At 40.6% G+C, this 27,337-nt stretch overlaps 1 protein-coding gene across 1 annotated transcript in view; it reads left to right on the top strand.

The window, feature by feature from the left end:
* The window catches only part of CRYBG3 (crystallin beta-gamma domain containing 3), a 122,558-nt gene that overhangs the window by 87,351 nt on the left and 7,870 nt on the right, over window positions 1-27,337 (top strand). The window contains exons 17-19 of the mRNA XM_040226612.1: window positions 4,674-4,800; window positions 22,981-23,120; window positions 25,618-25,741. Of these exons, the coding sequence (XP_040082546.1) occupies window positions 4,674-4,800; window positions 22,981-23,120; window positions 25,618-25,741 (391 nt within the window). The remainder of the gene's footprint in view (window positions 1-4,673; window positions 4,801-22,980; window positions 23,121-25,617; window positions 25,742-27,337) is intronic.

The following is a 27,337-nucleotide window of genomic DNA, read 5'->3' as shown; positions in this document are numbered from 1 at the left end:
CTATCAGCTGATCTCTGCTGTTGTTTAAATAAGTGAATTTCTTTTAAATTTATACAAATCTGACTTTCTCTTTTGAGTACTCAGTGAAAGAAAAAATTTTAATCATTTTAATCTTCCTTCACATGGATTCCTTGTTAATAAATAAAACATGAGTCTAGTATTTTGCTAAATTTTTATAAGTCAATTGCTAATTAGCCTATGTGAACTTTGCTCAGCTTATGTTATGAGCCATTGTGAAAGAGAATGCTAAGTAGCCAACTCTGAGACCATTTTGCTGAATTGTTTTTCCTCATTGTTATCTTAGATTATTCCCTAACTATTTTGCATATTTATATTGTGTGTTTACTGAGTAGTATAACAGAAAGCTATCAAAAGCATTTTTGTCCAGATAAGACATATTACTCCTAAATTAAAAAAAAAAACTTTGTATTTAAAGTATCCATTGTCCCCATTTCACAGTCGAAAATCCCTGATTCAGAGTTAGTTTCCCAGGGTCACATAGCACATGTCAGGGATTGCTTTGGCTATGTTTTTGTTGTTGTTTTAATTCTATGTCCTTCCAACTGTGGTAGCACACTGGACCTTTCTTACATATATATGAAACTATATGTGATTCTCAATTTATATTCTAAATATATTCTCTATGTATCATTTTTTTATTGTGGTACACTATATATAACAGGAAAATTACCATTTTAGCCATTTTGAAGTGTATATGTCTTTACAGTAGCATCTCTATCAGACATCTACCTAATAACTCATCAGAGTCTCTTCTTCCTTCAAGATATCTTGGACTCATCAGTTCTCCTCCTTTTCTCTTGAACCGGTAGAGACAAGAGTCCTGTTTACCATTTGAGGAATTTCAGTCTCCTACTGAGACACACTCTAGTGCTGTCTAATTTCCATTGTTTACCACAAGCCAATCAAAGCCCAATTATTTGTCCCAAAGTCCAGATTAATATTTTTATTGCTCTTCTTTAAATCCCACAGTCATTCTCTGATACCAGTCAGATCGAGATCAGGATTGATCTGAACCTTTCCAGGATTTACCATCCAAAAAAAAAAAAAAAAGAAAGTGTCACTTTCTGTATACAAGCTCCATTCTATCCACATACTGGCCCCCTTTCCTGCTGTCTCTGGGCATTTACTCAGCTGTGTGTTTTCTTCCTTATGCCTCTGTACCAAGGGTCAGCAAGCTTTTTCTGCAGAGGACTAGGTAGTAGATATTTTTAGCCTTCTGGGCCATAGAGGCTCTGTCCCAGCTACTCAGCACTGTAGCACAGAAACAGGCACCAGCAATAAATAAACAAGTAGGATGTGTTCCAGTGAAACTCTGTTCATGGATGTTGAGCTTTGAATTGTTTATAATATTCACATGTCATAAAATCTTTAATTTTTTGTTAAAACCATTTAAAAATGCAAAAACCAGTCTAAGCTTGTGAGCTATTGGAAAACTGGCAGTGGAGTAGATTTGGCCCACATGCTGTAGTTTACAGCTCTGCATCAAAGTGTCAAGTCAGTTTATTTCTCTCCCTTGGTTCTTGTCTGGCTGCAACAAAAATTTGAAACAGGGTACTAAAGGGTTTAAAACAGCAGACAAATTGCAGCTCAGTTCAGCTCAGGCAGACAGATCTTTTATTAGACAGATATTCCCAAGACGTGGAAGCAGGCCCACACCAAAGGAGTCGTCCTCCTGATTCTTCTTGGCTTCTGCCTTTGTATAGTTCCGTCTTCTCCTTTTGGTTGTGCCCTGTACAAAAGAGGGCTTGTAACCACCACCAATCAATGAAAGGGAATGCAATTGAGCAAACACTTAGGGCCAATTGACAGTTGCAACTTATATAACAGCAGGCTCTGTGTGTATGTCTTCCCGTAATTCAATCTGTTATAGTCAGTTGTATATATGTGTAGAATATTTATGAACCCTTAATGGGCTCCTGGCTGCCTGAGGGTACTTGGGGAAGCCCCTGTGATTAGTTTGTATTCACTGTGTGCCTTGGACACATGTGCAAGAGTTGGAAAAATCTCTCTGGTTATTTCCTAGCATATCTGTGAACTCTTCTGGGGTGTCTGGGATACTGTTTAGAGATCAGTTGGCTAGGCCCATCCCTCTTTGTTCATACCTAACTTCCTACCTAACAAAAATGTGTAGGTTTCAAGTGGATCTTGTCAGTGGATGTTACTTGGTTGGCCTACATGCTGTGTTTAAAACGTTTTTTCGTCTCGTTACTAAGATTTAGGATATTTTCCAGAAGAAACTATTTTTCACCTTCTGTTAAAAAAATCAAAAGATTTAGAAAATGAGGGAATAATTATTAATAACTGGCATCGAGTAGAGGCGTGTGTGCTCCCCAATGTACCATAGGATATATTGGCAGTTTTTTTTTTTTTTTTTTTTTCACCTGATACACTGCTCATTTATATTTACCTACCTGGCCTCCTGCAGGTGTGTAAGTTCGTGAACCTTGCTTAGTACTTAACTGCATATATATTTTTAAGGTTCAGTCCATCTTCATTCTCTCTGTTAAACTTCTCAACTAACCGTAAGTTAGTCTTTTTCCCATTCTGATTTCCAGTGATCCTCACTACTTTGAACCTCTTTGGATGTTACTGTGTTTATACTTACTTCCAAGAGGATGTGAAAGTTTTTACAATATGAAAACACATCAAGTAGGACACAGTTGAATAGATTAGCTGCAGTTCTTCAGTGAGAAATCTATATACCAAGGGCCTAAAATAATTTTGTTCCTAGTAGTCGATTCTGAGTTTCTAAGATAAATGAAAGTATTTTGCAAGGTAAGTTTTAATTTTGTGATAAAGCACTGAAGTTTTGGATTCTTTTTTTCCCCCTTTGAGGCAAATATATTTTCCTGACACTGAAGTCTAGGATAGATTCGTCATGTGTATTGCTTCATGTTAGAAATGTTATTTACTTACAAACAAATATATATTTTATATATATATATAGTATATGTGTGTGTGTGTATATATATATATATATATATATGTATAATTTATGTATACATTTGTCCCTTGGTATCTGTAAGGAATTGGTTTCAGAAACCCCCATATATACCAAAATCCATGGATGCTCAAGTGCCTTACATAAAGTAGCTTAGTATAGTCAGGCCTTCGTATCTGTAGGTAGGAAACCAGTAGATATGGAGGGCTATCTACATACAAAATGTACATTTTACTTATATATTTTATTTATATTTATGTGTGATTTATTAAACAATAGTTTTAATAAGAGGATACAGGAACTATGGTGATTGCTTATGATTGCAAATGCTTTAGAGATCTGGATTTGAGCCCAGGTCACCACTTCCTAGCCATGTAATCTTAAACAAATGGGACCATTTCTCTGAACCTGAGTTTCCTCCTCTGTGTGTTAGTCACTCCGTGGTGTCCGACTCTTTATGACCCCATGGATTGTAGCCCACCAAGCTCCTCTGTCCACAGAATCCTCTTCTGTAACTGGGATAATAACAGTACCTACCTCAAAGGATTCTATTTATAAGAACTAAATAAAGCAGGTAAGGGCTTAGCTGCACCCCCAACACATTGAAATTTTGTCATAAATATTGGCTATAAAATGCTAATTACAGAGACCTCCCTTGCATTCCAGTGGTTAAGTCTTCACCTCCTAATACAGGGATGTGGGTTTGATCCTTGGTCAGGAAGCTAAGATCCCACATATCTCACTGCCAAAAAACCAAAATGTGAAACAGAAGCAATATTGTACCAAAGTCAATAATTTAAAAAAGTGGACCACATTAAAAAAAAATCTTAAAAAATAAAATGCTTATCACACAGGAGATGTGGCAGTAAATTGTGTTATGGAGCATCTCTGTGGATATCTGACGTTCACCTTGTTTAGCTATACTACAGTTTTGGTGATCTTAAAATATAGGGCTAGAAGTTAAACTCACCAAAGCTAAAGTAGTAACAGTCAATATAATTTCTCCCTTGGGCTCCTTCTTGCCAAAATGCCATGTTTTAATGAAAATGTTGATGAGTGCCCTACTGAAGAGAATTTGCTGTGGAAGATTCTAAAGGATTCATTTCCTTTTAAAAATCTCTGCTAGCTATCAGCTGTGTAGATGACAGGTTTTAAATATTTGTGTGTGATTTTAGGAGTCTAGCTTCTAACTCAGCCTAGACTGAAAGCAAGCTCATTATTATATAAGGGTAAAATTTTTTATTCTCTCAAAAAGAACTTCTAATCTGTTGAAGCACTTAATAACTACTGTAATTTAATCCCAGGTTTTTATACTTGAAAGCACCAAATTAAGTTAATGGTTAGCTTACAGCACATATCTTAACATCAATTCTCAGCTGTCATTTAATAGTCAGGGGAATCTTGGGCAAATCACCTAACTTTTTTAATCCTTAGTTGTGTTGTCTATAAAAGTAAGGACATGTTTCTCCCTCATAAATTAATGAGTACACAGTAAAAGAACACACGTGGAGTACCCAGTGTGGCACATGGTAAGCAGTCAATAAGTGATAGTGGTAGCTTTTTTTTTTTTTTAATCGACTCGGAATATTTGCTGCTGATCAGCACCAGGGCTTTGATATCCTACTCCTAGCCTGTATCCCTCTGCATTGATAATGAGTCCAACTGCCAACTGATACAGTTTCACTCAGAGTTTTCCTGCTTGTTTTTTCAGCTGGCTCCTGTATTACCAAGAGGGTGTTTGCACTAATCAGTGTGTGTTAGAAGAAGGCCTCTATTCTGACCTTACTTCCTGCGGCTGCCCAACATCTAGAGTCAAATCCCTGAAGCCCATTGACTACGTAAGCACTTTGCTGAATGCATATTTATAAGATGTTTTCTTGTCCTGTTTAATTACCATGAATGAGAATGTGAAGTTGGAAGACATGCTGCAGGGAAAAATATAAAAATTTAAAAATTTAAGTAGCTTGCTTGTAGATTATAAGATGAGATTTACTCATGAAATCCAACTAATGTAAGTTTGATACTTTTCTTCCTTTTTTTTTTTTTTGAGTAGAATACAAAACTTAGAAAGCCGACTAATATAGCCTTAAGGTTAAATGACTACTTTAACCACTCTGGGTGACATTGACAAGGTTACTTCGTTTCCTCATCTATAAAAGATAATAGTATCAAGTTGGCCAAAATGTTTGTTTGGGTTTTTCTGAAGGATGCTATGGGAAAAACCGTAACAAACATTTTGGCCAACCCAATATTGTATATGGTCATTAGGATATTAAATGTGATGGTGCTTATAAAAAGCCTACCATTTGGTAAGCACTCAATAAGTGTTAGCTATTAGTATCATGGTTATTACTTTTAAAGCTAATAACCTGATCATTTCATCATTCTGTTAGATAAGTCACATGACAGCTTGTTGGCTACTTAGGTTTACAGTGTTGCTTTTAAGGCATGGACCTCCACTGGTATTGATTTCAAACCTTGTTTTGGGGGACTAGGGCTTTCCTGCCTAGTGTGTGCAGAATTACCTGGGCCACCTTGGAGGGCTACATTTATAGAATAAGTGATTTCTCTTTTCTGTCATATTTACTCAGAATTTTAAGTGTGAGAAAAGCAGGATGACTACTTTGGGACATTCATTCTGTGTTCCTGATTAGTGCTGTCTTTGCAGAGGACGTGGTAAAGATCTGGAATAGTTTCAAAGTGTCTAGCTGATTCCCTGAGAGCATTTGTTCAAAGCTAAGATTCATGCAGTGATGACTAGAAACCCTCCATGGTGATGTTAGTGACTCAGACCTTTAATCAGAGCTAACTCCAGGAATGATGATCCTACTCAGGATCCTGATCCCAGCCTCAACAGCATCATCTTCTTTCACAGGGCATTCCTGGAGAGAATATTTGTGGTATCAGGCTAAGAATAGAGTCTTGGCAGAGGTACAGGAATAAAAATAGAGTCCCAATCTCTCTCAGTGGCCCTTAGACACCAACTCAGAAAGACTTAAGTGGCTACTGATGCTTCTTGTTTATTGCAGGAGAACTGGTTTTAAAAAGAAAAAGAAGAATGTGTTTTGGTGAGTCTAAGTATTGATAAGGCTGAAAAAAGCTTTGGAAAGTAGTCTGCATTTACTGGGAAAGGAACTTTATTAGCATATTTTAGTCATCAAACTAGCAGACAGATGCTTAGATGCTTCAAATGAATGGAATTACTATTTTTCTTTGAGGAGTCACATTTCTTATTTCTCATTTCCACATTCATGAAGTCAAAAATAAAAAATTAGGAGCAAAAACATAGAGAATGTTTCTCTGTAACTGAAATGTGCTATTGCATGTCCCTGGTTTGGTCCTGTGGGATACAGCAGTGTTGGTGAAGGTGCCCCTTGGAGAGGACTTGTGAGCTATAGCCGTTTCACTCCAAGAACTGATTAAAGAAAGAGTATATTCAGTTCATGCAAAGAGAACATTAACCTTTCTTAATGCCTTTACCAGATATGTTTTGAATCTTTGAAAAGTCTTTTTTGTTTTTTTTTTTGTCTGCATTTTTGAATCATTGTGTGTACTGTATTTTTTAATTAATTTTTGGCTTTTTGGGTCTTCATTGCTGTGCAGCTTTCTCTAGTTGAGATAAGCAGAGGCTAGTCTCCAGTTGCAGTGCTCAGGCTTCTCATTGCAGCTGCTTGTCTTGCTGTGGAGCACAAGTTCTAGGGCATGCAGGTTTCTGTAGCTGTGGCTTGTGTGGGCTCTAGAGCACTGGCTCAACAGTTGTGGTCGATGAGCTTAGCTGCCCCTCGACGTATGGAATCTTCCCAGACAGGGATCAAACCCTTTTCCCCTGCATTGGCAGGCACGTTTCTAACCACTGGACCACCAGGGAAGTCCTGAAAGGGCTTTGTTCAAGACATGTTTAGGCAGTAGGTTTAGTAGCGAAATAGGTTGGGCATTCCAGCAAAGACCTGCAAATTGACCAGGAGTCAGCCTCAACAGGTAACATTTCCTTGGTGATGTCAACCATGCTTCACCCTGGTAGCCCTGAAACCCTAAATTGATCAGACCTAGGAGACTGACAGGTAAACCAGAAGGCAACCTGGTGATTTGTAGTTGTTGTTCAGTCACTCAGTCGTGTCCAACTCTTTGCAACCCCATGGACTGCAGCACGTCGGTCTTCCCTGTCTTTCACCCTCCCCCAGAGCTTGCTCAAACTCATGTCCATTGAGTCAGTGATGCAATCCACCATCTCGTCCTCTGTCGTTCCCTTCTCCTCCTGCCTTCAATTTTTCCTAGCATTAGGGTCTTTTCTAATGAGTTGGCTCTTTGCGTCATGTGGCGAAAGTAGTAGAGCTTCAGCTTCAGCATCAGTCCTTCCAGTGCATATTCAGGACTGATTTCCTTTAGGATTGACTGATTTGATCTCCTTGCTGTCGAAGGGACTCTCAAGAATCTCCAGCACCACAGTTCAAAACCATTAATTCTTTGGCACTCAGCTTTCTTTATAGTCCAATTCTCACATCCATAGACTACTGGAAAAACCATAGCTTTGACTTGTTGGACCTTTGTTGGCAAAGCAATGTCTCTGCTTTTTAATATGCTGTCTAGGTTGGTCGTAGCTTTAGGTAGACTCTAATGATTGAAATACTTGGGAATTCTGTCCTGAGCAATTTTCTGCTTTTTTGGAAAACCCAGGAAATGGAATTAATCATCAGAAGATTTGGGTAAAATGAGGTAAATGTCTTTAATGAGTAGTTTACCTGAGCTAGCTAACATGACCCACAGAAGAGACTCCTCTCCTAGTTGTTTGCATTCTCCAGACTGTGTATCCTTCCTTTGGAAAATTTTAGATACACTTTATCTATCCTGCTTTTCTGATTACTTTCACAGTCCTTCTCTCTGTGCTCTGTTCCTACTTAGGTATTGATATGCCTTTTTGTATATATTGGTTAATATTGCTGCCTATGCCACAATCAGTGTGATTCTGGATTCATTTTGGGAAGTGTTACATCCAGTTGAGTTGACTTTAGGATTGACTGATTTGATCTCTTTGCAGTCCAATACATATATATGAGCTCATGATTTGATTTTGCTTTTATTAGTTAAAACTGCAGAGTTTTATGAGGGTGCTGCTTGTAGTTGGCATTCCCAGACATGCTGTGACTTAGTGCTCAAGTGTCATAATAGTATGATATTGAAGAATCCTAATACTTCATATAAGATCAGTATGTCTTGCAAATGACAGTTTGCTCCAGGCTGAATTCTATCTGTGCAGACATATGTTACCTTCTAGAGGCCCATGAATGCATAATTTTCATTCATTTTACAGTGAAAGAAGCTGTGAGCATCGAGTTCTGCTTTTCACTAGTGTGACCTTGTACAAATCACTTCTTTTGACCTCAGTTAACTCACCTGTAAAGAAACTGTTAGAACAGGTATTTTTTAAATCTTTGACAGCCTCCAGTTCAACAGAATAAATATCCAGGGCATATTTCTAACTGGACATGAAAAACATTGTGTCCAGCCGTAGGATTCTGAGGGAATAAGATGGTATGTTAGTTTTCAATAAGGTTATGCCATATAACTGGGTTGGGAAGATGCCGTGGAGTAGGAAATGGCAACCCACTCCAGTATGCTTGCCTGGAAAATTCCATGGACAGGGGAGCCTGGCAGGCTACAGTCCCTGGGGTCACAAAGAGTCGGACATGACTGAGGATACACAATAGCAAAAACAATGCCATGTAACAGTCCCCAAAACAGTTGATGAGGAGCTAAGAGGTGAATGGGGAACTTAAGTAAACTGTTTTAATTATTGGTCTAGTAGTGTGTGAGGTAACCTGCTCTTGTTTTGTTTCCATGGGAGCAGCAGTCTTCTCATTACTACTTCTTTAGTGTCTCCATGGTGGCCTGGCATGGAAGTTGGCCTCCTTTGAAGTATAATCCAATCCTGGCAGCTACAAACAGGCAAAGCGAATGAAACTTTGCAACACGAGGTTACAGAAAAAGTTTAAGTGAAATTTATGACTGTGATGACATAAACGATCTTAAAAGGCAGAATAAGAATTGATGAGGCAGTAATTCATTCTGTGTGAGGGTAATGAATAAGGGGTACAGCTATAAATAGAAGAAGACTGTAAATCCAGCCACAGATTAAAGGAAGCAATGACTTTGTCAAGTGTGAAAGAGTCTGGTTACTATAAAATTTTCAGATGAACTCATATATAGTTAATAGCAGTAACAACTGTGTGCATTTTGAAAATGAAGGCCAACAGAAGCCTACAGTAAACATCATACTTCGATGTGAGAAACCTGAAGCATTTCCTTTTAAATTTAGGAGGAAGACAGTGGTCTCTACTATCACCACTTTGATTCAATATCATTTTGCAATCTTAGACACTTTAATAAGATTAAAACCAAAAAAGATATAAAGGAAGAAACAAAATTGTCAAAACTATCCACAGATAAGCTATTAGAGTTAATATGAATTCTTTAAAAGTAGCTGGATACAAGATAAATAGCAATTAAAATATAGGATACTTGGGAATAAGTCTAACAGAATGCAAGTAAATCCTTAATGAGGAAAATGGTGAAAACTTTCTCAAAAGACATAAAAGATAGAGATTTTTTAGATGAAAATACTCAATACTGTAAATATTTTGGTCTTCCCCAAATTAGTAAAATTTGGGGCAAAATGCTTACAGAATCTTTGGTCTTTTGCGAGGAGGAGGGTGAAGGTAAAACATGACGACTCATTCTAAAATTAATTTGGCAAAGATAGGGGTTCAGAATAGCCAAGATTAATTTTAAGAACAATAGGCAGGATCATGTATTTGTCCTAACAAATATATATATATATATCACATTATTCATGAGTAATAGTTAAGATAGTATAGGTGCAAGGAGTGGCCAGTTAAAGAGTGAAATAGGAAAGCATAGAAACTGACTTGCATGAATAATGGAATTTGGTAGGTGACAGAAATAGCATTTCAATGGGGCTATTATGAAAGACAGTTGGCCCTTTATATGGAAAAAAATACAGTTTGACTCTTATTTTATTCCAAACACCAAAAATAAGTTCCAGATTGATTAATGGCAATGTAAATGTGAACAAAAAAACCTGAATGAAATGTACAATGCAGGGAATATAGTCAGCAATTAGGTAGTATCTTTGTATGGTGACAGTTGACAACTTGACCGTATGGTGATAGTTTTGAAATGTATAGAAATATTGAATCACTATATTGTGCACCAGGAACTAACGTAGTGTTGTCGATCAATTGTACTTCAAAAACAAACAAACAAACAAGCTCATAGAAAAAGAGATCAGATTTGTGGTTACCAGAGGATTGTGTGTGTGTGCTCTCAATTGCTCAGTCATGTCCAGCTCTTTGTGACTCAATGGACTGTAGCCTGCCAGGCTTCTCTGTCCATGGGATTTTCCAGGCAAGAATACTGGAGTGTGTTGCCATTTCCTCCTCTAGGGATCTTCCTGATCCAGGGATTGAACCCAGGTCTCCTGTGTCCCCTGCATTGGCAGGAGGATTCTTTGCTACTAAGCCACTTCAGAAGCCCCTACCAGAGGAAAGGGGAGGAGTAATTGGATGGAGGGAAGAGGCACAAAGTGGAATTAAGATTGCTGGGAGGAATATCAATAACCTCAGATATACAGATGACACTACCCTTATGGCTGACAGTGAAGAAGAACTAAAGAGCGTCTTGATGAAAGTGAAAGAGGAGAGTGAAAAAGTTGGCTTAAAGCTCAACATTCAGAAAATGAAGATCATGGCATCCGGTCCCATCACTTCATGGCGAATAGATGGGGAAACAGTGGAAACAGTGTCAGAGTTTGTTTGTTTAGGCTCCAAAATCACTGCAGGTGGTGATTGCAGCCATGAAATTAAAAGATGCTTACTCCTTGGAAGGAAAGTTATGACCAACCTAGACAGCATATAAAAAGTAGAGACATTACTTTGTCAACAAAGGTCTGTTTAGTCAAGGCTATGGTTTTTCCTGTGGTCATGTATGGATGTGAGAGTTGGACTGTAAAGAAATCTGAGTGCTGAAGAAGTGATGGTTTTGAACTGTGGTGTTGGAGAAGACTCTTGAGAGTCCCTTGGACTGCAAGGAGATCCAACCAGTCCATCCTAAAGGAGATCAGTCCTGGGTGTTTATTGGAAGGACTGATGCTGAAGCTGAAACTCCAATACCTTGGCCACCTGATGCGAATAGCTGACTCATTTGAAAAGACCCTGATGCTGGGAAAGATTGAGGGCAGGAGGAGAAGGGGACGACAGAGGATGAGATGGTTGGATGGCATCACCGACTCAATGGACATGAATTTGGGTAAACTCCGGGAGTTGGTGATGGACAGGGAGGCCTGGTGTGCTGCGGTCCATGGGGTTGCAAAGAGTCCGACATGACTTGAGTGACTGAGCTGAACTGAACTGAGCCAAAAGATACAAGCTTCTAGTTCTAAGAAAGATAAATACTAACAATGTAATGTATAATATGATAAATATAATAAACAGTGCTCTATGTTTTACATGAAAATTGTTAAGGAAGTAAATCCTAACAGTTCTCATCACGAGGAAGAACATTTTTATTTCCTGTTTTGTATCTATATGAGATGATGAGTATTCACTAAACTTACTGTGGTAATCGTTTCACAGTGTATGAAGGTCAAATCACTTTGCTATACACCTTAAAACTGTACAGTGCTGTGCTGTGCTTGGTCGTGTCCAACTCTTTGCAACCTCATGGACTGTAGCCTGCCAGGCTCCTCTGGCAATTGGGATTCTCCAGGCCAGAATACTGGAGTGGGTTGGTTGCCATCCCTTCCTCCAGGGATCTTCCCACCCCAGGGAACAAACCCAGGTCTACCACATTGCAGGCGGATTCTTTACAGTGTGAGCCACCAGGGAAGCAATACAGTGCTATGTATTATAACATTGGAAGAAAATAGAAAATACAGGAGACTATGCTGATGATATTGGAGCAAGATAGATTTAAATGCAAAATGTACAAGTCAATAATAGGAGGGGTAAAGGTCAGTATATTAGTTTCCTGTTGCTGCTGTAACAAGTTCCTACAGATTTAGTGGCTTAAAGCAGCAGAAATGATCTAACAGTTTTGTAGGTCAGAAATCTAAAATGGGCCTTTCTGGGGTAAAATTAGGGGTCAGTATGATTGCATTCCTTCTGGAGACACTAAGGTAGATACCATTTCGTTACCTTTTCCAGCTTCTAGAGGTCCCCACATTCCTTGGCCCTCTTTCATCTTCAGAGTGCATTACTTCACCCTCTGCTGTCTCTCCTGTCTCTGACCCGCCTGCCTTCTTCTAAGGACCCGTCTGATTATATTAGGCCCATCTGGATAATCCAGACACATATCTCCACCTCTAGATTCTTAACTGTTCATCATACCTGCAAAGTCCCTTTTTGCTGCATCAGATAACATATTCACTGGTCCCAGGGATTAGGGTGTAGACATTTTTTTTGCATGGAGGTGGGGGGACAATTTGGGCTTCCCAGGTGGCGCTGATGGTAAAGAACCTACCTGCCAATGCAGGTTAGATGTAAGACATGCTGGTTCTATTCCTGGGTCAGGAAGATCCCCTGGATAAGGGAATGGTAATCCACTCCAGTATTCTTGCCTGGAGAATCCCATGGACAGAGGAGCCTGGCAAGCTACAGTCCATAGGGTCGCACAGTCAGACACGACTGAAGTGACTTAGCATGGCATGGGAGGACAATTCTTAAGACTACCACAGCAAGCCACAGACTAGGAGAATATATTATAAGCTCCAAAGGTTTAATGTATAGGATATAAAAAGGATTCTTTCAAAATACTTGGGGAAAAAAAAGGAAACCTTATTTAAAAAATCAGCACAGAATATGAGTAGGCAGTTCATAGATATAAGAAACATGGCTTAGGATGTAAAATGCATATTAAACCTCACTATTGAGCAAGTAAATGCAAATTAAAACAGTAATTAGGTAGCATTTATTACCTTGCTTCAGATACAAATATTGGAAGATCTGACAACAGCAAAATTTAGTCAGTGGCAGAGAAGTGGTATTATTTACACAAAACTACTGGAAGAAGAATCGATTGGGATGAGGGAAAAATAAGGATGTTTGTTGCAGCATTGATGGATGAAACAAACTAAGGCAAAGCATTTAAGGAAATACAATATAATAGGTGAGGTTCATGTGTTACTGTGGATATTACAGTAAGATGCATTTATATAAAATTTAAAAACAAAGGATGTATAAGCGCTAGAAAGATTGACAACTTCAGCACAGCGGTTACCTCTAGGGAGCAGGGAGATTAAAATTCAGCTCTGCATGTTATGTTTTTCTTGTTTATACAGTTTGATATACATATAATAAAATGTATTATTTCTGGGTGCTAGATACATGGTCATCTAAATTTTATTTATTCTTTTTGAAATTTGTTTTTTTTTTTTTTAAGGAAGAAGACCAGTTAGAAAGGTAGGCTTGTAATGAAACTGATTTTATAAGCCAAATGAAAGAGGCTTTGATGAGGTGGATTGTGGACTACTGGAGAAGAGTTTGGTTTGGGAGTCTGACAGACCATTGCTTGTTAGCTGAATGACCCTGGGCATGTTTCTGACCACCCTGAGCCTCAAATTTCTTATCTAATAAAATGAGGATTAAAGGAGCTAGTGCATGTGAAGGCTTTAGCACATGAAAGCACTCAGTAGTACTATAATAGCTCATAGACGAGAATTAATATTTGTTGTGCAACATCAAAATTTGATACACTGAGGTATTTATACGATTTTGTTTTACATAGCCCAAATTTAGATTTTGGATTAGAGTCTAATTAGAGACTTAGGAGCCTTCTATTAAATTTTCACTACTGCAGATGATGAAAATGCCCTTTGCACACTGTTGGGTGTTTCTCTGGACTGGAATGGCATTTGAGGTGCACGTGATACGCATAGACACACATGCCATACACACTGCGCACAGCACAGTGCGTTATGCTTACTGTCCTTGAGTTCTTAGTGTTTCAGACATGGTTCATTTGGCAAAGATCAGGGTGAAGTGATGTTGTCGGGTAGATATTTTTAAAATAAAATAACATGTTACATTTAGAGTCTAGCCAGTTAGCATAATCCTGAGGTAATAGCAACACCTTTCCCATACAAGCAGTGATTTGAAACTCGGCTCTACAGTGCCAGTGTACAAGTCTCTATGGGTTTTTTGTTTTTTTTGGGGGGGGGGGGTTGTTATGTAAATAACTAAGCATGTTTATTGTTCAAAGGAAAAGAGCCAGGATAAAGTGAAAGGTGGAAATGTCAGAGAGGGGAAGATAATCGATAGGGAGAGACAGGTGATGGGACAGAAGAATTCCACTGGACTTGGCAACTGAAGATACCTGTAAGAGTGAAGATCTGGTTAAGGCAGATAAGGATGTGAGATGCCAAAACGCAGTAGAGATGATATTAACTGTGATTCTGGCAGACGAGGCTGCAGAGACCTCTGGAGATGAGAATGTGAAGGGCTTTGTAGCCCATGAAAGGAAGTTCTGGACACTTCCTGCTAGAGATCAGCGCTCAAGAGCTTCCTCCCAGCTCAGAGACTGAGCTTGCTGAAGTATCCCAGGCACTTGGCAAATGATGTGGCATGCAACAGTAGTTCAGAAATGTTTGCTGAATTGAATAATGTCTTCTTCCTTCTAAACAATGAGAAATAAGACAAGATTTTATCAGGTGCTTTGTTTTCAGTATTAACATGTCCAAGTAATTTTCTTTTCTTTTTTTAAAAAATTGGAATAAGGCACCTTTATTTAGTCTTTAAGACACTAAGTCAGACTTTCTCACAAGATATTTTTTGAGTAGCTGCCATGTACCAGCCTCTAATAAAAAATGGGAATGGTGAACAAAATAAGCCAAGTTCCACATTCTCATTCCCAGGATGACCTCTTTGTCCAGTAAATGTGATCTTTGAACAGGACATTCCCTTTTGTTATGTTTTTGTCAGAGATCTCTTTCTCTCTCTTTCTCTATTTGCCCCTTCTCCTACCTGGGCCCCATCCCCCCATAGTCTTACACAGGCTCTAACTAGAGATATTCTGTGTAATTACACAGGCCATACTTCTAACCCCCACATATGCTCATTTCAAAAAATCTTTTAACTATGTGCTTTCAAGTTACAGTTTGTATACTCTCTGGAGTGAAAGATTGCAGCCTTGGCTCCATATTGACACTGAGCTAACCAATACAATTTAACATTTGCTTTGTCTTTAAAGTTAGGAAAAGACCATTTGACAGACTTTATTCTACCTCAAAGACTTTCTATATGGATAAAAAGTGAATGAAAAAATATATAAAGTACATATCTTCTCTTTACCATCCTGAAAACTTGTGCAGTTGATGACTAGGGAAATTATTTCATCCCCATTTGTTTGAGCTCATATTCAAGTCTGTATAGTTTTGAAAAATACCAAAGCTTAGTTAGATTTAAACATTTTATCCAATATATATAGAAGTTGTGCTGATGTAAATGTAATCCTTCCAGCAGAGTACTTGTACACAGGGTCTCCAAGCTTCACATTTATTTATTTGCTATTTGGCTACCACGAGTCATGGCACATGAGCTCTTCCTTGCATCGTGCGGGATCTTTCGCTGTGGCACATGGACTCTAGCTGTGACGTGGGCTCAGTGGTCAAGGTGCGTCGGTTCCAGAGCTCACAGGCTTCAGTAGTTGTGGCGCACAGGCTCCCTAGTGGTGGCGCACGAGCTCTGGAGCCCTCCCCGGAGTATGGGATCTTAGTTCCCTGACCAGGGATTGAACCCGCATCCCCTAGATTTTCAGGTAGATTCTTAACCACTGGACCATCAGGAAAGTCCCAAGTGGTGGACACACCTGTTAAATTGCTGTGATAGGTAAGAATGGGGGTCATAAACATTGCCCAGCTGAGCAAGATGAAGTCATCTGCTTCAGATAGTATCACACCTGTCAATCAAAAATAATATACATGATGAAATTACTTAGAACATTTTAGAATTATAGTGAAGGGGTTAAGAACACAGCCTCTGAAGCCATTCTGTCTAGTTTCTAGTTCTTTTACTTCCTGTGTGTGACCTGTGCCTTAATTCTTCATCTGCAAAGCACAGATAATAATCATACCCATGTCAAAGGAAAGTTGCATGGATTAAAGGAGTGAACATGGTTTTGCAGTTCCTAACATGAATGTATTTTGGGATTTGGAATTTTTCACATTTTAAACAATAATATGATTCATTGGTTCATAGATAGCATGTATCCCCAGAAATATTCTGGGTAGTAATTAAACACATAATTAAACCCATAATTTAAACCCATTTCTATTTCTATAGCAAAATATAATCATAGCTACACAAATTGGATAAATATTATAAATAGTCTTCTGCTTATTCAGGTCAGATTTTGTTGCCAAATGAATTAGGTTAAAAAAAAAACTTAGAAAATATATATATACACCTCTCCATCCATCATTTACAAACATTTATCTGTAGTTCATGTGTGTGTGTGTCTGTATGTGTGTATGATGCCCAGCACATGCTGTCACATGTTAATTATTACTGTTGTTATCATTTAAAATATTTAGTTGATATACTGATGGGTTTTTTTTTAATGCAGTTTAAATACTCTTTTTCTTTCATATCCACATTCCTCCTTTTAGAAACCGTATCCTCATTGCATGACTTAGACTTGACCCAGCAGGAATGCCCTGTTCTGTTCCTGCTGACACCTAAGAAGAGTGTTTGGCCCCAAATGGTTGGCTGTCTTCTGAGTTAGCATGGACTGAAGCCAAGAGATTTGTAGAGATCAAATTGTAGTTAAATTCTGGTGGTTTCCTTGGAAAGGTCAGATTGCTCTGTCATCATCAGTTTTAAAGACTATTAGTAGTATATATATATATATATATATATATATATATATATATATATATATATATTTTCTTCCTATTTTCAAGTTTGGAAAATGTATCAGAAAAATAAGACTTTTAAATAGTTCTACTTCTTTCAGTGCTTTCTACTTCTGAATGATTGCCTTCCTAATCTCCCTAACCTTTAAGTACATTTATAAATTTAAGTACAGTTGACCCTTGAACAAATGCAGGGGGTTAGAGATGCCCACCTCCCCCACCCTACCCCCTGTAAGCGGTGGAAGAATCTGTGTTTGGCTATTTCTACCTCAAAACAAAGGACTTGATAAATGTTTCATCCAAGGGCAGGAAGATGAAACACTCTGGGTAGAATCAGGACTCAGACCCACTTCTTCCAATTCCATACGTCGTGACCTCTAGTGAACACAAACTTTCCCCTACACTTGAGTTAATTTAAAGAACTGTAAAATGAAAATATTTACTGAAAGAAAAATCCACATACAAGTGAATCTGCATGATTCAAATGTATATTGTTCAAAATCGACTGTGTATGTATAAATTAAGACCAATATAAATAAAAATAGTTTAAAGAGCAAGTTAGACTTGGGCTTCCCAGGTGGCACTGGTGGTAAAGAACCCACCTGCCAGTGCAGGAGACAGAAGGGACGTGGGTTCGATCCCTGGGTTGGGAAGATCCGCTGGAGGAGGAAATGGCAACCCACTCCAGTACTCTTGCATGGAGAATTCCATGGACAGAGGAGCCTTGTGCGTTACAGTCCACAGGGTCGCAAAGAGTCGGACACAACCGAAGCGACTTAACACACAACACAAAGAGAGAGTAAATATATATCAGACCTCTAAAGAGGGCATGACTTTAAACTCAGAAACAATAGATGTTCTCAAAGGAAAAGTTTGATAAATGGGACCACATGATGACATCCTGCTGTTGTTAATGAAAAAGAGGGACATTTGTCCATGTTGGTTAGTCATGTTTCATCATTGGCTAATGCTGTTGGTTTGTGTTCTTCACCCATTTATGTATTGGGTCTCTTAGAGGATCCTTACTGAGTTAAGTAAACTGATAGATACAAATACCCTCCTCTGTCATTTTCTGCAATTATTTTCCCAATCTTCCTGCTTCATCATTTTTAAAACAATTTTTGAGATCCCCTCCATCAAATTTTCCATTGTTTTTTGTTGTTGTTTAGTTGCTAAGTTGTGTCTGACTCTTTGCAGCCTCATGGACAGCAGCAGGCCAGGGTCCCCTGTCCTTCACTATCTCCCAGAGTTTGCGCAGATTCATGTCCAGAGTCAGTGATGCTATTAAAGCATCTCTTCCTCTGTTGCCCCCTTCTCCTTTTGCCTTTAGTCTTTCCAGCATCAGGGTCTTTTCCAGTGAGTCTGCTCTTGGCATCATTGCACTGTTATCTTAAAGCAAATTTCTAGGTATAGAATTCCTAGATTGCCTTTGAACTGGAGGGTGAATTTGATGCAGTTTGAATGATAATGACAGCCTTTTAAAAACGTTTTTATGGACATTCCCAAAAAGGAAGACAACAAATGTAAATATGCAGGACCTATTTTCTTAAAATATCACTTTTAACATTTAAATTATATCCTCACATAAGCTTTTCATTTTTTCCTGTGGAATATAAAACAGTTACATCATTAGATGCTTCTAATGTAGGGGTCTATTGCTCTTGCCACAGCAAACTCTTTACTTGGGGAGAGTGTTGCTGGTGGTAGACCATGAGTCCACCAAGCTCCTTGCCTGTCTGCCCTTCCTTACTGACTAGTAACTCAACAAGTAGAGGTAAGTGGAAATGCTTTTTCATGAGCTTGAGGGTGAAGATGTTGGGAAAAGTCCAGCAATGAAGGCAGGGTCTTACCTGTGGATTTTGATTGTCCACTCAATTTCGGTCACCAGTTTTAGTGACTAATTTAGCACCTGCTATTGGCTGCTTTTCTAACCTGCTATTCTGGACTCTCCTGTAAGGATATTTCTTCTATAAATTGTTGAGATGCTTCCAATTTTTATTTTGCATATAGCAGAGGAGAAGCCTGATCACATGTGCAGTAACTCAGAAACTCAGTGACTTGAGATGAATATCCATTCCTGACCCAGTTTATGTTGTTTACTGAAGGAAAATCAGTGCTTCCCGGGCAGCTTTTTCACACTGTCTCACTGCACACTGTGATGCTTGCCTTCTTTTCCAGCATATTCAAACCCCTACGTCTGTACTGTCCAATACCATAGTAGCAATCACATGTTTTTTCAGTTCAGTTCAGTTTTTTAGTTAAAGTTAAATAAAACAAACTCAGTCCTTTGGTCACAGGAGTCACATTTCAGATGCTCAATGGCCATAGGTGGCTGGTAGCTACCACACTGAAGAGGCAGGTATGCCGCATGGCTGTCACTACAGGAAGCTCTGTTGAACAGTGCTCCACACCTTCCATGATCCTCAGGCAACCTTTGCCACATAACAAAGAAAAAATTATTTACATCTTTCTGCTTGTGTTTAGTCATTCAGTCTTTACCAGTTTTTAAAACCTGGAAATTTCTCAGCATCTTTTATCTTTCCTTATATTTCAGAAGAACCATAGTTCATCCTTTTCAAAGTGATCCTTTCCCTCATAGGGTGATTCCAGTCCGAGGTTCTGAACTGGGGATTGGACCTCACCTCCTTCTCTGGAACCCACCCCTCTACCCTTGCCTTATTCAGATTCTGCCTATTGATGCTGCCGCCTTCCACCATACCTGCAGGTGTTCAGAGGCCACAGCTCCTTTCCCTCCTTCTCTTTCTAAATGTAGCTTGTATGCCTCATCTCCAGTCTCCCCTACTTATTTCTCTGCCCTAACAGCCTAGATCCCGCCCCTCACCTCTGGTGGACGGCTCCCTAAGCTCCCGCATTGGTTATCAACTGCCCCGATTGCTGAACCCAGGCTGCCTTGTCACAGGTACCCTCTTCCTCCACATCAGGGAAGAATTTTATAGCGAGGCCAGCTCTTGCTTTTGATTTTCTTTCCCCTCTACTTCTGTGATACGTCCTCTTCTGGCTCCTCTCCGGGTTCATTATTCTGCCACCTCCACAGGCCCGCCTTCCATCACCACTCGCGGGCTCTGTGTATCAGCGCACCTCTGTTCTCCTTCTGTTTCCCTGCCCTTTCCTGTAACTAACTCCAGTTATTACTCAGGTTCTGGGAGCTCCCAAATGATCATCCCTACATTCGATCCTCTCCCTGAACTCCAGATCAAAGGGCACAGTGTTCACTGGGCACTTCGGTTAGGGCTATCCTGCCTCTGTCTCAACAATAAAACCTCTGGTTCTCAGTAAAAGTTCTTAGCTGCTGGGCGTGTTTGCTCTCCAGAGTTTCTCATATATGACAAATTGCAGTTGACTTTTTAAAAAAATTTTTACTTATTTTGGTTGCACTGGGGACTTCATGGCCGTACACGGGCTTTCTCTAGTTGTAGTGCACAGGATTCTCATTGTGGTGGCTTCTCTTGTTGCAGAGTTCAGATTCTAGAGTGCAGACTCAGTAGTTGAGGCACACAGGCTTGGTTACTCCACAGCAAGTGGAATCTTCCCGGACCAGGGATTGAACCCATGTCCCCTACACTAGCAGGCAGATTCTTATCCACTATGCCACCAGGGAAGTCCAGGAGTTGATTCCTGAACAATACAGGGGTTAAGGGTGCTGACTGTCCACACAGTTGAAAGTTGGCATATGACTTTACTGTTGGCCCTCCATCTCTGTGTTTCCACATCCAAGGATTCAACCAACCTCAGATCATGTAGTACATATTTATTGCAAAAAATCCTTGTATAAGTGGATCCATGCAGATCCAGCCCTCATTGTTCAAGGGTCAACCATGCCCCCAGCCACACTCTCACATGTTTTTCTCACTCTCTCATTCATCTGTTTGTCTTACTTGGGCCCTTTTATCACTGTGGTAGTTTTTCTGGCCACCCCTTCTTCACCAATCCTAACCTTCCACACCCCACTCCTGTTTTTAGGTCAGGCTCTTTTTCTTTGTTCTAGAAGATTCTTTCTATGTCCTGATACTTAATGTTCTATTTTCTTCACTCATTTGTTGCCAGATAAGTTTCCTGAAATCCATTTAAAGAAAATACACATAAACTACATTTCTATGCAAACATATGCACAATAATTACCAATTTAAATTTTGAATAAGTATTTCCATGGTTCAAAAATCGAAAAGGACCAAAGGCCTGCAGAGAAGAACTTTGCTCCCACTCCTCCCTTTTTCTTCTTAGATCCTAGTTTTCTGACACATTAGCCATGGAGGTGCTTTATACTTGATTTTTTTAAGAAACATTTGCATGTGTATAAAGCACATGTGTGTAACTAAATTATTTTCCCTTCTGTACACAAACTGTAGCATAAAAAGTCTGCTCTCCTGCATTACTCTTCACTTTGTGTTTGCTGCTAATGAACATATCTCAGAGATCTTTCGTAATGATCTCCTCACTGTTTTGTACAGTTGGATAGAATTCCTTCGTGAATGCACCAGACATACCCCATGCCCTCATGATAGACTTTTAAGTCATTCTCCATCTTTGCTATTCCTAACATGGCTGCCAGGAATAACACTTTCGTAAGTCATTTCGGTCTTACGCAGGTATGGTGAGAGTCTGTTGCTGGACTGTTCATTTACTGTTGTCCGAACAGCTAGTTCCTGCCTATTGTATTACTTCCCATGTACCCGTGTTTCAGTTGGCTCAGCCCGTTCCTCCTCCTCTGCCCAAATGCCTTCCAGGACTCCCAGCTGGCAGTGAATCAGTCTGCTCTGTCAGGGTCAAGGAGAAGCAGGCAGCTCGATACACAGTAGCAAACAGTGGATGCAGCTGGCACCGTTTCCTGCCGGACTCTGTCTTTTGGCTACATTGGTTTACTTGCTGTGCCCCAACATAGCTCATGCATTTCTGTCCCCTTCTCTGCACAGAGCACCTTCCCTCTGCTCTCCTTAGGCCTCTGCAGGTCACTGGCATCTTTTGAGACTGACTGAACTCACACACCACCATGTTTGTGAAGCCTCCTTGATTTCTACAGTCTTCTGCTAAAAAGAATTTGGGCTTCCACTGGGTATTTTCATGGGGCGTCTCTTTTTCTACCCTGGATTACTTAAGATGTCTATGCAGTTCTCCTACTGTAGCTGCTGCTGCTACTGCTGCTAAGTCGCTTCGGTTGTGTCAGACTCTGTGCGACTCATAGACGGCAGCCCACAGCCTGGTGGGATCCCTGGGATTCTCCAGGCAAGAACACTGGAATGAGCTGCCATTTCCTCCTCCAATGCATGAAAGTGAAAAGTGAAAGTGAAGTTGCTCAGTCATGTCCGACTCTTCGCAGTCCCATGGACTGCAACCTACCAGGGATTTTCCAGGCAAGAGTACTGGAGTGTCCTAGTGTACATTGCCTAGTGTAGCTACTAGTTAATAATGCCTCAGACATAAGGATGTTGACTCGTTTTGATTTCTCATCCCACAAAAGTCTCCTAGCATGGTTATCTTGTATACACAAATGAATGAAAAAGAGCAAAATTGATTCTGTTCTTGTCTGACATGAGGGGTTGGGGGAATAAGTACTTTTTAATGTCAAGATCACTCCCACCCCTGTGCATTCTGGCTTTTTGTTGTTATTATTGTTAAATTAGAAATACCTTCTCCTCCCTCCTAGGAATACCTTTAAGAGCCTAGAGCCATGAAGTCTTATATCCTCAGTGATTACGCCTGTGACCTCCTGGGAAGAGAGGGTGCTGTTCCAGTCTGTGTTTATTCTGTGACCAGCTAAAAGTACTGGCAGGACCAAAAGCATGGTCTGTTTTATAGCACATTCAGACCTTAATATGTGACTGGAACAGGTCTCTATTTTTATTGTGAGATTGACTGCTTTTCTAAAATTTCAATTTTAATTTACAAAAAAAATTGAATAAGCATTATTAATGGAATCTCATCTCACCACTGCAGCTTTGACAATAACATCATTAGCAGGTGCAGCAGTCAACAATATGCGTGTGAGAAGTAGTGGATCTAGGACACCCTGCACTGTGACTGGGATGTCACCAAGGCATAGCTACCATCTGGTGATGCTTTCTCTTTTCTCTGCCTTTAGGTTTTTGAAGAACCTTCCCTTAGCCTTTTTGCTCTGGAACACTGTGAGGGGAGAGAGTTACATCTAGAAGACGCTGTGAACTCTGTTCTGAACAAGGACCTGCACTTCTACACCCAGTCCGTGTGGGTGAAAAGTGGACTGTAAGTATGGGGCTAGGGCCTGGCCTGCTTCAGTCACTGTGGCAGGTCAGCACTGCACAGGTGCTTTCTATTCCCCACTGCCTCTGTTACTTTGTGTGATGGTACTCTCACTTCTTTTCTGTCTCCATGTAATAATCGTAGTTTCTCTCAAATAAGAGAAGACTGTGGACTGTGTCCTGTATGCAGTAGCAGGCAGTGGTCTGGGAGAAGGACTGCCATGTGTTCAGAGCGTGGGTCCTAGAGTGGGTGGACCAGATGACTGTAACAGTTTGAGCCCTCTTTCCTTTTGGAAGGAACCTAATTGAATCAGTGACCTTGACTAGGTGAGAGACCTGCTTAAGACAAGTGACTAAAACTATTAGTGCTTTTTGGTGTTTTGATTTGATGTCTTGTTTATGCTAGAGCTGTTTTGTTCTAGGGCACTTATTTTCATGCTCGGTGTCCTGGCTGACCCAGCCTACCTACCAGTGTCACTGCTTATGCAGGATGTTGGGCAGCGCGGGTGCAGGTCATATGAGGCCTGCACTTTTATAGTCTGGGAAGATGACTCTAAGAAAAGAGATGAAAAACCAGGGTACATAAATTAGGCATGAACTTGCATATTTATTCAGGACAGAAATGGTAAGTGGCCTGAAAGTGAGGGGCCCTAAAGTTGCAGCTCTCACGCTTCCTAGAAAATCTTCATCTCAGGACATTTCTGAGAGTGGCTGTCAGCCTAGCCTGCCCCTCCTCCTGCACCTTTGGGGTTTTGGTACCAAAAGTCATCCAGAAGAACACACATTGCTCTCTATAATTAATATAAGGATGCCGTTTGTGTGTCTTATGACTTTGAAGTTGTGTGACGACCAACTCTTCTTGTTAAATTGTCTGGGGATAATCAAAGAGAAAGCCGAGACTATAAACTGATTTGAAAATGAAGTTTAACAGTTATATGGTTCTGGATTCTTTGTGAGAGAATCGGTACATGGGATAGGAAGAGTGAAGGCTGTCTGAAGGTTTCCCTAGGCTACAAATGGCTCCCAGAATGCCACTTCATGCACAACTAGCTGTCCTCAGTGACAGGCTTGGTTTTGTTCTGTTTAATCCTTGTATTATCCCACAGCTTTAATCTGTGGTGGCAATGGGGGCAAGCTTCAATGCTTTTCAGTTGTGAAATTCATTAGATTAATACATAAGGAGGTTGTTTATTAGAACCTTATCTCAGTTTTATAATTGAGACTTCCCTGCCTGTCTAAAGAGTCTGCAGACCGGGAGAGGCAGCCCAGCCTCCCCATGGCCATACCGTCCTGACGGTGCACCAGTCTGATGGTGTAGGCTGTGTTAGCAGGAGGGGGTGGAGGGAAGGTTGTCTGTCTCACTCATCCATGCATGATTTGGCCAAGCCTGATCTCGGCTGTGGAAAGCTGTGGCTTTGTCTGAACAAGCCACCTCATCTTCACGCATCCTTTCTGAAAGCACTGTGTGCCATGACCTGGGGTCCTGCTGAGAAGTGCAGTTTCTCTTGGCGATCCCAGCTTATTTTCCATAACTGTGTGTCCAGCTTGATAACCACCTCAAGCCGGGCTCGGCAAACCTCTACAGCAAGGGGCCAGGTGGTCTTTTCAGTCTGTTGGCCAGCCTGCCTCTGTCACCTAACGCCATGGTGCAGAAGCAGCCGAGGCCAGTGCGGAAAGGAATGGGCATGATTGTGTGCAGTGGCGTAGGTCTCCAGGCTCCAGACATACTCCACGAAGCCCTGGACACTCTGCCCAGCTGGAAGGCCCCTGCGGTCCTGAGAAGTATTTGGAAAAGGAGCCAGTCTGAAGAGTTCAGACAGGATTTCTGTGGACAATTTTAAGTAGTCCTCACGGGAGACGTTGTGGGAGGAGGTGTGTCTGCAGAGGTTGCTAGAGCCACGCAGAGAGGCTCTGAAGGACGTGGACAGCAAGCCTAAGAGCGGGAGAGGAAGCCGGTATTTTTTAACTGGGTAATTAGGGAGGGATTATCGTCTATGTCTGAATCTTAGAATGTTAGGGGGAAAAACCTGGTATTATCCAAATAACACAGAATTCTAGAGCTGGAGGGAAACTTGTTTTGAAAGGAAGACAACCAGGTTCCTGCTGATCTTCTGGGCCACAGTCCAGTGCGCTTTCCCCTCATCCTCTTTGGTTTTTCCACTAAAATACACATTTGGGACTCCCCTGGTGGTCCAGCAGCCAGGACTCTGCCCTCCCAATGCAGGGGATGGGGATCCGGGTTCAATCCATGGTTGGGGAACTGGATCCCACGTGCTGCATCTGAGAGTTGTGTGCCACAACTAAATATCCCGCATGCCGCAACTAAGACCAGACGCTCCCAAATAAAATCAGTAAATGAAAATACCCAACATTTTTTCTCTTAATAACAATCTACAAACCTAGAAGTTGTAATGAATGAACCCTATATGGTATAGTAAAAGGTATTTTTGATAAGAGATTGCTTTAAGCATCCCATTTTTTTCTTTCCTGTTCTCATATAGGTGGATAGCTTATGAAGGACCCAATTTCTTAGGAAGACAAATCCTACTCGAGCCTAATGAGATCCCAAATTGGAAAGCATTCAGTGGATGGAAAACCATTGGTTCCCTCCGTCCTGTGAAGCAGGTACAGAGAAAAGAACTGTATCATCTAATAATATAGCTCAATTTCCTAGTAGAAATGTCATAAACCATAGCATCTGAACAGTGGACCATTTAATTTAGTTTGCCATTTATGTTACAAGAGGATCCCATTAGGATGGGATCATAAAACTAAATCATAAAATTGTACCTAAGGTCAGTGTTGGGTTTTAGCTTTGAGTCTTAAGTCTGATTGACCTCGTTGTCTTTTCTTGGGAAAATAAGTATCCTAAGCTCCGCAGCAAACAATGGAAACAAAAATGAACTCTCAGAGTGCACTAGTTTCACGTCCTAAGTATTTGGCTCCCCCCAGCCCCGCTTACATAATACTCAGGATGGATCCTGGCAATTTAATGAACATAGTATTTATTGCACACCTACTGCTTGTCAGTCTTTTATGCAGAAACTTCCCATTGTTCTTTGGGTTCAGTCTCATCTCTTCAGCATGGCCTGTGTGAAATGGCTCCCCCTGGCTTCTCCAGCCTCGTCTGTCTCCCCCTCACATGCTGGCTGTGTGCCATGCACTAGCACAGAGTGCTTTCCCACACTTACGGGCTCTGTCTAGAAGTTTCTTCCTTCATTCTTTGCCTGGCTAGTTCCTTGTCCTCCTTTAAGTTCATCTGAAGTGTCAGGCCCTCCAGGAAGTCTCTCTTACTCTTTCTCTCTCTGAATCTAAATGACACCCTTAAAGACCTGGTTCTGTTTCTACAAGACGCTGCCTGAGGTGTGTAATGATGTGTTTGTTGGATCGGGCACTTTCTAGCTCTACAACAAGCCCCACGAAGGGCTTCTCACTCTGCACTTCTGCCTGTCACGATGTCTGGCGCACTGTAGGCACTCAGGGACTGTTTTTTCAGTGAAGGAATGAATGTATAAGTTGAATGTTTGATACTATGCAAAAAATAATTACAGAAGATATATAAAGGTAGACATGATTTAGGCCTTACTGGCGCTTCCGTTTTTGTTGGGAAAACATGCCCAACTCAAAGCAGTCATGTAAAATGCAAAATGGAGAGGGACCAAGGTAGCGGACTAGAAAGACCCTGAGCTCACCTCCTCTCACAGGCACACCTAAGTCACATCTGTCTGCAGAACAATCATCGATGAAAAAGAGGGACCCACCAGAAAAGATCCTCTACCACTAACGATATGAAAAAAGGAGCCACTAGGAGTAGGAGGGACAGATTTGCAGTATAATCAGATCACCTCTCCTGGGTGGGTGACCCAATAATTGGAGAATAGTTCGTCCGAGGGAGTGAGGGTCTGAGCCCCGCACTGGGCACCCTAGCCTGGGGACACTGCACTGGGAAGAGGGTCCCCCATAGCATTTGGCCAGAAGAACTGAAGAGACTTTTTTCCAAAAAGGAAATGCAGATGGCCAACAGGCACAGAAAAATATGCTCAGCATCACTAGTCCTCAGAGAAACACAAATTAAAAGCCATTATGGGATATCACCTCCCACCTGTCAGAATGCTGTTTATCAAAAAGAATGCAAAAGAGAAATGTTTTTTTAATGGATAAATGGATAGACACACACGTGTGTGCACACGAGCATGCACATATGTGCACACCATGCTCGTT

Source organism: Oryx dammah, unplaced genomic scaffold, assembly GCF_014754425.2.
Source record: "Oryx dammah isolate SB20612 unplaced genomic scaffold, SCBI_Odam_1.1 HiC_scaffold_2, whole genome shotgun sequence".
In the NCBI taxonomy this organism is placed as follows: domain Eukaryota; kingdom Metazoa; phylum Chordata; class Mammalia; order Artiodactyla; family Bovidae; genus Oryx; species Oryx dammah.
The sequence above is the reverse complement of the archived record's forward strand: the minus strand, read 5'-3'. Positions and strand labels throughout refer to the sequence as shown.